This window comes from Chelmon rostratus, chromosome 10, assembly GCF_017976325.1.
Source record: "Chelmon rostratus isolate fCheRos1 chromosome 10, fCheRos1.pri, whole genome shotgun sequence".
NCBI classification, from domain to species: domain Eukaryota; kingdom Metazoa; phylum Chordata; class Actinopteri; order Chaetodontiformes; family Chaetodontidae; genus Chelmon; species Chelmon rostratus.
Genome location: NC_055667.1, coordinates 25,452,571 through 25,465,030, shown reverse-complemented (window position 1 = coordinate 25,465,030; position 12,460 = coordinate 25,452,571). Strand labels below are relative to the sequence as shown.

Below are 12,460 nucleotides of genomic sequence, written 5' to 3'. Positions count from 1 at the left end.
GCAGACCGACGCGGTTCACCAAAGGAGAAAACACAAGGAGCACCCACACAACGACCCATCAGCCTCAGCTGCGCTCACTGCTAATTAGCAAACATGCTAACGAGTTAACCCTGACAAATAAAATAAAAAAATATATATATATACTCAAGTTATCTTGTAAGTGCACTACACCAGTACTTCTTTAGACCAAACTGATCCACTTTTTAGTTTCTGAAAGTATGCTCTCAAACTACTAGTTTAACACTTTTTATACTGCAAGTACACTTTAAGTGAACATAACATCATACCTACAGTTTACTATCTGTATATTATTTTGCTCTTTGAAGTATACAAGCAAGGTACTTGTTGTAACCTGTTGATGTCCATCCTGAGGCAGAGGAACCACAAATCCCAGCTACAGAACATTTTGAATTAACGTTCTTTTCGCATGTTTTTTGCTGACTGCGTTTCTCTCCACACCTGCCCTGAGCCCGGTGTCTCCTCCAGCCAATCAGCTGCTTCGCATTTCATTCACTCCCCTCGCCTGAGCTTCTCCACCTGCTCCTCATCAAGCTTTGGTGCTTTTGTTTGCAGCATTGTGAGGTTTTTTTTTTTTTTGCCACATTGATGCGTACACAAAAGATCAGGTTCAGTTCCATCCATGTACTATTTACCCCAAAGCCAACCAAAGATACTTGACTTTTCTGTATATTTATCACTATAAGCCAAGTATATTTAAGTATATTTGTGTTAGTATATCTCAGATAAGTATATAAAGTAAGGAACCTAAAACGCTGCACATGGTAATCACTACACCTGTCTCATATCAGCACATCAGTGGTGTAATTGTGACCGTGTTTGCATGCTAATGTTAGCATGTAGCTGACGGCACAGCCTCCCTGCAGAGCTGCAGTCTGTTAGCCTCGCTGTACCTGCAGAGAGGTCATTTGCTTTGCAGGTGAGAATATCAGGTAAACTCTCTGTGTTCGTTATTACAGACGTTTTAATCCAGTCTTAAACTGCACGGTGAGGGTCAGGGACTGCTGTTTGCCTCACTCAGATGTGTTTTCGCTGACCGGTTCCTTCCTGTTTCATCAGAGGAGACAGAATTTGCTGACTGGTCCCAACTTGTTGCACCAGAAAAGTGAGTGGACTGAGACAATGGGATTCAGGCAGGATGAGCAGCAAGACATAAGGAGGGCGCCGTTGAAGGGGTCATTAAGCTGCAAACTGCTGACGGTCCGCAGAGGCGGTAGGAACACCACGTCCAGGGGCCAGATCCCATTAATCAGTGCGAATCAGAGCCAACACAAACGTTCCTGCGTTGTCTCCGTATGACGCCGACCTCAGTCACGACCTTAACTGTCCCTCAAGCGAGGACGCATCTGGGCTGCCTTGCTCAGCAGCATCATGTCACCAGAGGAGACGCAGGGGTCGCGCACACGAACCCGTAAATAAACTCAGTGAAGCCACACCTGCTCTGTCATCACCTGCACAGGCTGAAGTGAAGCCAAACTGCAGCTCCCGTCTAAAATGATGTGTTGAAATGAGGTGATAATGAGGACGCGTGTGGACGTCCAGGTTAAAGAGCCCCCTTCCTCCGTGGACGTGGCCCAAGCTCCTCACCTCCTCCACGCTCACCGAGCTCCACAGCTTCCTGGTATTGTTCTCCGCCGTATGGTGCCGTTTTCACTGCTGGAGGATCATGCGGGACACTCACCGGGGAAACTCATCATCACTGAGTTGACACAAACTAAAACTGATTGGAAAATTAACCCCTTAAGATCCACGCCTTTTGATGTTGTCTACAAATTCCAGCTTTTAGGGAGAAAGCTGGATGTTTAATTTGAAGGACGCTGAGTTTTAGTTTCTTCAGAGGTTTCATTTCTCTGTTGCTGCAGATCTTTAGTCAGTTTTTCTGTTAAATTTCTAAAGGCAAACAAGAAAAAGTTTGAAAAAGGCCTGTGGAAAAGCAAAGATCAAGCAAAGAGCAGCGGAGGCAGAGTGAGAGAGCAAAGCGGGTTCAGTTCTGGATGGAAAAAGGGTTTTTGTGTGAAGTGTCGTTCTGATTGGGACTGATTGAACAGATATTCTTGGAAACACGTTTCTGTCTTCCAGCTACAATTATCACACATTTCCTTTCGCTGTGTGGTCAGGAGCTCTACACCACTTCCCACGACGCAGTGAGGATGTCCTGTTAGACGTGCGTGCGTGCGTGTGTGTGTGTGTGTGTGTGCTAATGAGAAATGGGAGGGTAAAACTCCCGGCTGCTTGATTGCTCAGATAGCCCTCAACATCAGAGCTGGAAGGAGTCGCCCGGAGTCTGCAGGCTTCACACAGAAAGCTCTTCAGAAGACAACGAGGCCTCAGGAGGGACCTGCCCTCTTCATCTCCACGACGCTCATCATCACAGCAAGGTGCGGTGCAGTCCGATTCAGTGTTTTTAGAAATGCTGCAAACTCTTCCCACTGAAAATTTGCATGCAAACGGGGAACTCCATCGTTTTTACACTTTAAAGTCTGTTTACAGGGAGTAGTAGTGAGTGTGTGAAAAATGATTTAAAGCTGCATGACGTCTCATAAATGTCCTGTAAAATCAGTCATCAGGCAGGCCAGAGGCTTCAGGCTGCATTAGCCGCTGCTAGTATAAGACACCTGATTGTCCAACCAAACTGTCAGTTGTTGCGTTGCATTGTGGGTAATGTAGGCATGGTTTGAATAAGACGAAGAAAACGTGCCATAAAAGAAATGATGTTAAACTGTCAATTGTGAGTCCTACAGTGTTACAGCAGCGTAAAGCTAAATCAGTGGAGTCCTGTTTAACTTTAGTCTCACGTTAACTCTGAATAAATCCAAGCATGCACTAACCCACCTCAAAGTGAGACCTTTATAATATGAACTGCATGTTGAAGGTTGAGAAATGGATTTCGAATGAGATGTTGTGGTTTTAAACATCCATCTCTCAAAATCGTAACATTTCAACCCAGCACGCCTGCCTCCCTCCTCCTCTTCCTCCTCCTCCTGTGTTTCTGTTATGTAACGTCTGAAAACATAATCAGATTAACCCCAAAGTAAATCTGAACTCTGTCCAGATATGAACCAATTTCCCTCTGCTTTTCACTCCAGACCATGAGCGCTCACGGGCACAACCACTCATTAGACTACTTTAACGGCACACCGTGGTTTGTCTACGAGTGCACCATCGAGCTGGATACGGACTATCGGCGCATCGCCCTTTTCCTGATCTACCTCTTCATCTTCATGGTGGGCCTGCTGGAGAACTCGCTGGTCGTCTGGGTCAACTGGCGTCGATGCCACTCGGCCAGCGGGGTTCTCTTCTGCATCATCAACGTGAGCCTGTCGGACCTGATGGTGATTGTGATCCTGCCTTTCTTCATGATGGAGGTGACCATGGACAAGGTTTGGCTGTGGGGACGCTTCCTCTGCAAGGTCACCAACCTCATCTATGTGGTCAACTTCTACAGCAGCTCCTTCTTCCTGGCCTTCATGACCCTGGAGCGCTATCTCTCCCTGACCAGACCCTCGTTTCCGGCCTTCTTCCCCGCGGTGGGCCGGCGCCGCTGGGTGCTCTGCGGAGGCCTGTGGGCGCTCTCCTTGTTCCTGGCTCTGATGGAGAACGTCCACGTGGATCTTCTAGAGTGGGAGGAGCCAGGCTGTTACATGGTGCCAGAGTACAACTACACCGAATGGTTCGTCTCCGTGGCATTCCTTTGCCTGCTCTTCCAGTTCCTGGGCCCTGCTGCCATCATCGTCACCTGCAACGTGCTGATCGCTCGTGCAGTTAAAACAGCCCCGGATGTGCAGAGCCGGCGGGACGTGTGGCTGGTGCACGTGTACTCCCTGGTGTTCGTCATGTGCTGGCTGCCCTACCACCTGGTCTTGTTCCTGATGATCATAGATGACCTTGACCCCTTCATCTTCAGCTGCAACATGGTGGAAGTCCTCTACTTCTCATTCAGCGTGGTGCAGAGCTTGTCTCTTTTCCACTGCGTCGCCAACCCCATCCTCTACAACTTCCTCAGCAAGAGCTTCCGCAACAACCTGATCAACGCTGTGGTGGACTACATACCCAGAGAGCGGACTGAGGACCTGGTAGGAGCAGGGACCCTGCCGAACGCTCCCAACGGAGGCGGCGCAGACCCGGGGAAGCAACGCAAGTTAAGCAACGCCAGCACCAGCCAGTCTGATGTGGGCTCATAAGAAAGAAAGTGAGACGAGAAAAGAGCTTGCTTCAGGAGCAAGACGACGAGAAGAAAGACCGGACAGAACTGAACCCAGTCTCGGTGCTTCAGAACACCAGAGGCACAGATTGTACAACGTACCATCTCACAGACTCATTGTGCTGATTGTTACGGAGCAGATGGGCTCTCCAACACCTTCCTCTAATAATCCACTTCCTGTTGTTTGTTTTTTTTAAATCATTTATCTGATCAGAGTTTGAAACGGAGGAAGGCAGGAAACGTTTGATGTTTTTTTTTTTTCCTCAAAGCTGCTCGGCTCCCACAGGAACTCATGGCAACCTCTAAAATCTCACGGCACAGCGCCAAACCAGGAATGTGTGTAAACAACTCAGTCCAGCGCCAGATAAGAGCAATCCTCATAACCACAGAAACATCTCGCAAATCTGAAAATGTAACCGAACAGATGCTTTCTTTCATCACAAATCTAACAGTTCACTTTACTCAATGCTTATTTATCTGTTTCTGGATGCTGCTGTAGTCTACGTGTGCTGTAACGTGGCAATAAAACTCCATCAAACACCGTTTGTCTCCATTTAAGCGGAGCTGAATTTTGTGCTCCGAGCAGAGCAATGAAAAGGCTTTGGGATGCATGTTCGGAAGCTTCATGTGTTTATTTCACTGAGACACTTTGCTGCTCTTGCACTTCAGCTATCTCCTCGCAGTTACTGTTGATCGTCATTACAGTTACTTACATTTCTGCCTCCATCTGGAATGTGTCGCGTTCAACAGTTTCGACGATAAGAGGGCAGAAAAAGGAAAAGGGGGCGTAAGTCCACAGATGGCACAATAACAGGAAGAGACGGGGCTTTAAAAGGGCAAAGGTCACAAGCCCCTGGAAGCAGGAGGTTCACAATACGACACAATTCTGCAAGTTCATCACTGAAATTCTGATGAGGGATGGGTTTTGTGGTGCGGGACGCTTTTAAAGGTCATTGGAAACAGATTAGAAAAGTCATTCAGGGGTAATAACAGTCTTCCTAGAGGCATTTATTATTTATTCTTTTCAAAAACAATATTAAAAAAAGGCCAACATTCATAGATAGCTTTTAGAAACAGATAATGAAATGTATAAAGGCATAAAAATAATAAATAGTTGCACTATCATCATAAATATGAGGTAAGACACAAATATTACACTGAAATGTGATGGGCACTTAAATATCATGTTTGTTTTTTTTTTTACACGTGACTTAACAGCAAATCCTTCATGAAGACGCCTCAACATCAGAAACACGTCTTTATGTGCCAATAAAATGCACTCGTATGTTTGTGGACTGAAAAATGAAACTTTAAAAGACACATAAAAAACCACGTGTGCCAAAACATTGACTGCAAATATAGGAAAATAATTTCTATGCTACAATGAGGTGCTACTTTAATAACAGTGTAATTATCAATCACTGACATAAAAGCCCATCCTGATATTGAAGTTATGGAGATACAGACTTGTTTAGAGTGGAGAGCGCCAGCAGAGGACGTCCCTTCTGTCACTGACACACAACAGGATACACACTGCCACCAAGTGGCTTCTTTTCATCTTAGCTCACAGAGACAAACCTCCACAGGTCGACTCAGCGAACAGCATCTCACAGGTAACATGTCCACTACATTCTAAAAGTCTAAGTCTATTATAGAGCTGGCACGATTAGTTGAGTAGTTGATTGACAGAAAAGAAATCTTCAATAATTCTGATCATCGATTTAGTCGTTTAAGTCACAGATCAAACAAACAACGCCGACAGTCTCTTGTTCCAGCTTCTCAAATGTGAGGATTTGCTGCTTTTCTCTGTTTAATATCATTTTTAACTGAGGTTTTGGACTGTTGGTGGAACAAAATCTGAAGAGGTCACCTTAGACTCAGGCAACTTAGGCATTTTTTTTAATTTTTGACGTAAACAAATAATCAATTCGTCAAAACAATAGAAAAATAATCAATAATGAAAATAATCATTAGTTGCAGCCCTAGTCTATTATATGCAGTATGTGGTCCACGACAACCAGACACAGAGGAAGTGTCAGAGAGGGAACGGGGCGGGGAGAGAGACGCCGGCCGACAGACGATCAGGTGTCCACGGCGGGCAGCGGCTCTTTAGAGTGATCGTTGTACATGAAGGTCTGCTCGATGTTGAAGTCCGGGGGCAGGTGGTCCTTGTGGAGCTCCATGTGTGACGACACCAGCTTCAGCGTGGAGAAGTAAAGGCCGCAGACGGTGCAGCGGTACATGAGGGCGCCGGCGTGCGTCTTCAGGTGGCAGATCATGGTGGAGCGGCCTCTGAAGAAGCGCAGGCAGACTTTGCACTGGTAGGGCTTCTCCCCGGTGTGGATGCGAAGGTGATAGGTGAACTCCCCCGAGTGGGCGAAACGTTTGCCGCAGTAGCGACAGCGGTACCATTTCCCGCGGACGCCCGCCGCTCCGGCGCCCCCGTCCTGGCCTGAACTCCCGTTGGTCAGGACCCCAGAGGACAGGCTGTGCACGGACCCTTGAAAAAACCTATCTGGTATGCTGAAGCTCATCCCCAGCCCCAATCCCATGTTGCTCATTCTCACGAGGCCGCCGACCTCCCGCGAAGATGAGGAGGAGCAGGAAGACGGAGGGCACTCCAGAGACTGGTCAGCTTTACGTTTGCCCAGCCAGCCCTGACTCCCAACGCCTCCACCGGTCCCCAGGGACTCGCTGGTGTGCAGGCTGAGGTGGTCCTGCGGGCACAGGAAGCAATGCAAATCCTCCGCCCCTGCCACACCACCTCCCCCGACTCCATCTGCTCCGACTCTGAGAGCCCTCAGCTCCCTCTCCTTAGCGGCCGCCTCCTCAGCGTGCGCAGTCATGTGTCTGTCCAGCAGGGAGCGCTCCACGAAGCAGCGGCCGCAGTGTGGGCAGCTGAAGACGGGCAGGGCGAGGTGGGCGAGGGCGTGCCACAGCAGGGAGCACAGGGAGAGCTGGGGGAGGTGACACACACCGCAGCTCAGGCTCTGGGGACACACATGGCTCAGCAGGTGGTCTTTGACAGTCTGAGAGGGAGGGAAGAGACAGAAAATAAATGTGAGAATCTGATGAGAGCAGCGGGGGTAACAGTTGGTTAAAGAGTAACTCCACAGTCTGATTTTCTGCGACTGTCAGATGTCGCTCTGTGAAATCAGTTTTCTGGTGTTAATTATACAAACAACAGACGCCTCAACACACTGCGTGTTTCGTTTCACACAGATTTCCATTTTATTCGCTCTTAGAGTTCAAATGAGAAAAGTGTTTCAGTTTCATCTGGTTCTTATATGATTCCAAGAATAAACGACTGTTAATGGATCAAATCGAAGCTTCCTGCCAAATTAAACGACCGTATACATACACTGCACAAGGGCTGCCAGTCACAGTTATTCTCATTATCGATTCATCTGCTCATGACTTTTTTGATTAATCAGAATCGGCTTTATTGGCCAAGTATATGTGCACATACAAGGAGTTTGACTCCGGTTTAAACACTGCACTCAATATACATAGACAGGAAAAAAACATAGACTGAGACTAGTAGTGATTCATTGTTTGTTCTAAAGGACATCAGAAGAATATATATATATATATATATATATATATATATATATATATATATATATATATTTTTTTTTTTTTTTTATTACATTTGTACATGTTTTTTATTTTACTCTCTTATTTTTTTATTGGGTATTTTATTCTAATCACACTGATTTTATTTCATTTTCAGTATGATGAATTGTTGTATTTTGATTGTCCCATAAGTGATTTATAAATAAAGTTTATTATTATTATCATAGCATCATAGTATTACTACAGAGTCAGCAGTTTCTTTGCAGCTAGAAACTAGCATACCTGCACCCACACACACTAACCTGGAAGTCCTTGCTGAGGGTTTTGGTGCACACTGCACACTGCAGCTCGGCGCTCAGGCCCTGGCCGCTGTTGGTCAGCGCCCCCGGTGGTATCGTGTAACTGGAGGCTGTCTGGCGGTGGTGGCGCAGCAGTTTGTTCTGGCTGCAGAACTGCGAGTGGCACATTTCGCAGGTGAAGAGCTGCACCCCGACGTGGGAGAGGGAGTGGGTGACGCCGGCGGCGCGGTCCGGGAACGAGGCCCCGCACACTCTGCAGAGCCCGAGCTCCGTCAGGTGGGTCTCGGCGTGTCTTCTGATGGCGGCCGGGTCTGCTGGGAGAGGCGCTGCACAGGCTTTACATGACAGCATGTTACCTGTCACCTGGAGGAGTGAAGAACATTATTCCTGCTGTGTGGACTCACAGCTACCTAAAATATACTCGTATTTACAGGATATACAAACATTACCTGGCTGCTTGAGTTCCCCCCTTCTCCATTCTCCACACACACAAGGTCGTCTTCATCGTCATCTTCATCTCCCTCCTCCATGAAGTTCTCATCGTCGCTCAGCTCGATGATCTCTCCTGCCAGCTGCCTCCACTGCTCCTCCTCTGTTCCCTCTATTGCTCCATTCCCTTGCAGAGCCTCCCTCTCTTCCTCGTTCTCTCCCTCCTCCACCTCTCCAAACATCAGCCTGCCGTCCCTCTGGACGTCCACCATGTTGCCCTCCACCGACCCCACCTGCAGGCTACCTAGAGGCTCTCCCGAGGACGACGTCGGGTCGCAGGCCTCGGCTCCGAGCTGAGCCGAGGAGTCCGGGAAGGAGCAGGAGTCAGACGGTGCAGCGTCGCTGCTCTGAGGCAGGGAGCTTCGTCTGTCTCTGCCACCATCCTCACAGCTGCCTTCTGCCTCCTCTTCATCCAGCCCCTGCTCGGTCTTCAGCTGGAGCACTGGCCCCGGAGGCAACACGCTATCACACTGACTGGAATGGCTGCTGGTTAAAAGACTGTGTCCTCCTGCTGGTTGATGATCTGTCGCCATCTGCCCGTAGCCGATGTGAGACTGGATGTCCTCTGCCTTCAGGTCCAGAGACAGAGCCCCGGCGTGAGCTTCGCCGCCGGTCCTGGCTGTCCTGGCTTGAAAGAGAGGCGAGGGAGCGGCAGCAGGGGTCGGGGCAGCAGACGAAGACAGAGACGAGCAGGAGGCGGCGGAGGAGCACGCAGACGATGCAGAAGCTGCACTGACAGCAGCCACTGAGGAAGCAGCAGCGGCGACCATGCTGGAGTCCAGGGTGAGGTCTCCAGAGCTGCCGGCTTTACAGTTTGCGGACACAGAAGCCTGCAGGTCAGGGAAGGTAGCGTGACAGGCCCTCACCAGCTCACTAACGCCCAGCCTCTCAGCCAGCTCATAGAGTACCCCGACATCTATGAGATCGGTGAAGATCTCCCCCGTGTAGACGAACGTCAACACCTTCTCAAAGTTGGCCGGGGAGATGAACTCCAGAGAGAAGGCGGCGGTGGACGGGGCCGGAGCCCGAGCGAACAGGTTGCGGAAGTACGTCCCGGCGCAGGCCAGCACTGCACGGTGCGCTGCGAACGTGCGGTTGCCGACTTGTAGGATCACGTCGCAGTATCGACGCGATTGTCGGCAGCGGTTGAGCTCAGTGAGAAGGCTGGCAGCATGGCCGGGACCCTGCAGCCGGATCCTCATCCCTGCTGCTGCAGCTCCTGGTGCGCTACAGTCCAACTGCAGGAACAGACGAGACAGCCAGAGCAAACAGGTGAGCCACATACTGTCACAGTATCTAGTTCCTTCATTTGACTTGAATGTATTGTTAACTGTCACCAGGGTAACAACCAACAACACTTTTCATTACTGATTCATCTGTTTTTTTATTGTCTATAAAATATCAGATCAAAAATTATCATGTTAAGTTTTCAACAATCCAACAATCCAAAACCTCGACATTCAGTTTACAATGACATCAAATAAAATTACAAGCACATAACAAAGAGCCTGCGGACCCATACAGTCACTGAGTGGGTGCAGTAAACAAATCAATGCCTGGATGAGTCAAAATGTCCTCCAGTTAAACAAAGACAAAACTGATTCTTTTTTCTGGAGCCAGAGAAGAATGACCTGAAGTCAGCGCTCAGCTTCAGTCGCCATCTTTACAGACCAGCTCTCTGCACCGGCTTCCTGTCGGTCAAAGGACTGATGTTTAGGGCCGAAATGTATTTGTGATCTGCTGCTCTGCTATCAAGCGTCCAGCCCTCTCAGATCGTCGGGGTCAGGTCTGCTCGCCGTCACCAGAGTGTAAACTAAACGTGCAGGAGCGTTCAGTTAATCTTCTATTGTATTTGACTCTTTAAATCAGATCTACATGTATTGCTTTGTGTTTCATTTATACCTTGCATTCATGCCTTTTTATCTTTGATGAACTGCCTTGTTGTTACACACTCACCTGCCTAATCCATCAGCAAAGACTAACAGGAATAAAATGACAAGATCACCAAATTCTACCTTGAATCACCTTATTAGCATAGCAACAACACTAACGTGTCAGACGTTTGTCACTTTGGCTTCTGCCCTTAATCACTGGTCGATTACTTGGAATAATTAACAACTGATTAATTGACAGTGAGGTTGAAATGTTCAGAAAATACAGACAGTTGGCACTTTGTCATTTAAGTGTATTTAGAAGTTTAATGCAAAACACTTTGGGAAAAACATCAGTTGAAAGAACTGAACCTGTACATTTACTATAATTCCAGACAGTGATGAAATAAATGAAGCTCTGAGCAATGTCACCTCCATCCCACCAGCACAGACCGCGACAAATCCACTTTTCCAGAGATCCGCAGACTCACATCAGGTTTCTGCTGTTGTTGCTGCCTGTTTTCTACTGTGAGTTTAAATGTTTAGCGCATCACTCCGACAGGAAGCTAACGAAGCTTAGCCAGCTTTCCCAGACAGTCCACACACGTTACGGCAACTCTGGCCACTAACAGCGAAATCAGACAGATTTTATAGATTTATTCGTTATTAAAACCACCTTCTTGTTCAAGTATTCGTGTCGTTCGCTTCATTTTCAACACTCACCCATTGTAATCCGTCTGACGGTGACGAACATTCTTCTATAATGTTTTCAAAGGGACTCCGGTGGTCGTCCGCAGATTATAAACGCTGTAATTAAAAGCCGTTTGATCGTCCGTCGCATTTTAGTGACGTATGTCAACAAAAGTTCGCTGCAGGCGCCCCCTCCAGGCTCGAAGAGTCACTGCAACGAAGAGGCTCAGCCGACAGCCTGTGAAACAGCAAGGATTTTTTAAAACAGAATTTTATTGTTTCTGAACAGAAGCATTTTCCCATCCTGTCAGTAACACACATAAATTAAGAATAATAAAAACAAAATAGTGCCATCCATCCTCAACAGAAACAAGAGTTAAAATGATCCTAGAGATAATAGGATAATGATAATAATAATAACAATAAATTTTATTTGTAAAGCAACTTTCATACAAAAATTGAAAAAAGTGCTTTACAATAAAGAAATCATATCATAAAACGGATAGAACACTACTGTAAAATAAGATGGAGAATGAAACCCACTTCAATGATGATCAAGTTCTTCTTTTTATTTATTTAAACTTAAATTTAGACTTAAATACTATGTTTTAAACTGTCTGTTAGCTTTTGCAGATTAACCTAACAAAACTTAACATGTTTTTTAAAAACAGATGTAGGGATTTTTCTATGATGTCTGAAACACACTCTCACAACTTTATGTAGTGTGATAACAAAAAATCAGACAGGAAATATAATTAATAAAGTTTCCTTTAACTTTCCTAATTACGCTAATTTTAGAATCAAACTGTTTATTGCTGATCACCTCAATTCACATCACTTTCTGACAAACTATTGTATGACTTTAAAGACCATTACAGGAACTCTTGCTCTCAGTTTTATCTAATTAATTAATTATTTTAACCAAATTTTATATTCACATATCTGAATTTATGAGCAAGAATCCAATATTTCAGAGCTATAGTTAATCAAACAATTCATTCCAGTACAATCAATACATTACATGAAAGTTGTTTAAACATACAGATTAAATTATGTATTTATTATAACCTTTACCATGTTGACCATCTCAGTTAAATGTCTTAGCATGCTAAGTAGCACTTAGCACAGCTGATGGGCAGCTGACTTGATGATAAACCAATAATTATTTGACAAATCAACTTTTTGGAACAGGAAGGAAACCGTCACGAGGTATTTCAGTCTGGACCAAAATGGTGGCTCGACCAGCACGGCCTTCCCGTGAACACGCTGCTAGCCTCGCTAAAAACACGCTATAAGACAACATTATGCGTATTGAC

The 12,460-nt window shown here is 46.5% G+C and overlaps 2 protein-coding genes across 2 annotated transcripts; one reads left to right on the top strand and one right to left on the bottom strand.

Moving 5' to 3' along the window:
• Window positions 1–2,271: 2,271 nt before the first annotated feature.
• Window positions 2,272–4,746, top strand: gpr182 (G protein-coupled receptor 182). The gene is made up of 2 exons (XM_041945301.1): window positions 2,272–2,396; window positions 3,105–4,746. The coding sequence occupies exon 2, from the start codon at window positions 3,108–3,110 to the stop codon at window positions 4,197–4,199; it is 1,092 nt and encodes a 363-aa protein (XP_041801235.1). The 5' UTR covers window positions 2,272–2,396; window positions 3,105–3,107; the 3' UTR covers window positions 4,200–4,746.
• A 215-nt stretch (window positions 4,747–4,961) lies between these two features.
• Window positions 4,962–11,288, bottom strand: LOC121612413 (zinc finger and BTB domain-containing protein 39). The gene is made up of 4 exons (XM_041945290.1): window positions 11,178–11,288; window positions 8,544–9,821; window positions 8,098–8,457; window positions 4,962–7,248 (listed from the first exon to the last, which is right to left on the bottom strand). The coding sequence occupies exons 2-4, from the start codon at window positions 9,783–9,785 to the stop codon at window positions 6,301–6,303; spliced, it is 2,550 nt and encodes an 849-aa protein (XP_041801224.1). The 5' UTR covers window positions 9,786–9,821; window positions 11,178–11,288; the 3' UTR covers window positions 4,962–6,300.
• Between the last annotated feature and the right edge of the window lie 1,172 nt (window positions 11,289–12,460).

Excerpts from the sequence above, each read along its gene's own strand:
- LOC121612413 (XM_041945290.1), bottom strand. The coding sequence starts at position 9,785 with ATGAGGATCCGGCTGCAGGGTCCCGGCCATGCTGCCAGCCTTCTCACT. Across the intron at positions 8,458-8,543 it reads GGGGGAACTCAAGCAGCCAG|GTGACAGGTAACATGCTGTC; the intron begins GTAATGTTTGTA and ends TCACTCCTCCAG. Across the intron at positions 7,249-8,097 it reads CCCTCAGCAAGGACTTCCAG|ACTGTCAAAGACCACCTGCT; the intron begins GTTAGTGTGTGT and ends CCTCCCTCTCAG.
- gpr182 (XM_041945301.1), top strand. The coding sequence starts at position 3,108 with ATGAGCGCTCACGGGCACAACCACTCATTAGACTACTTTAACGGCACA.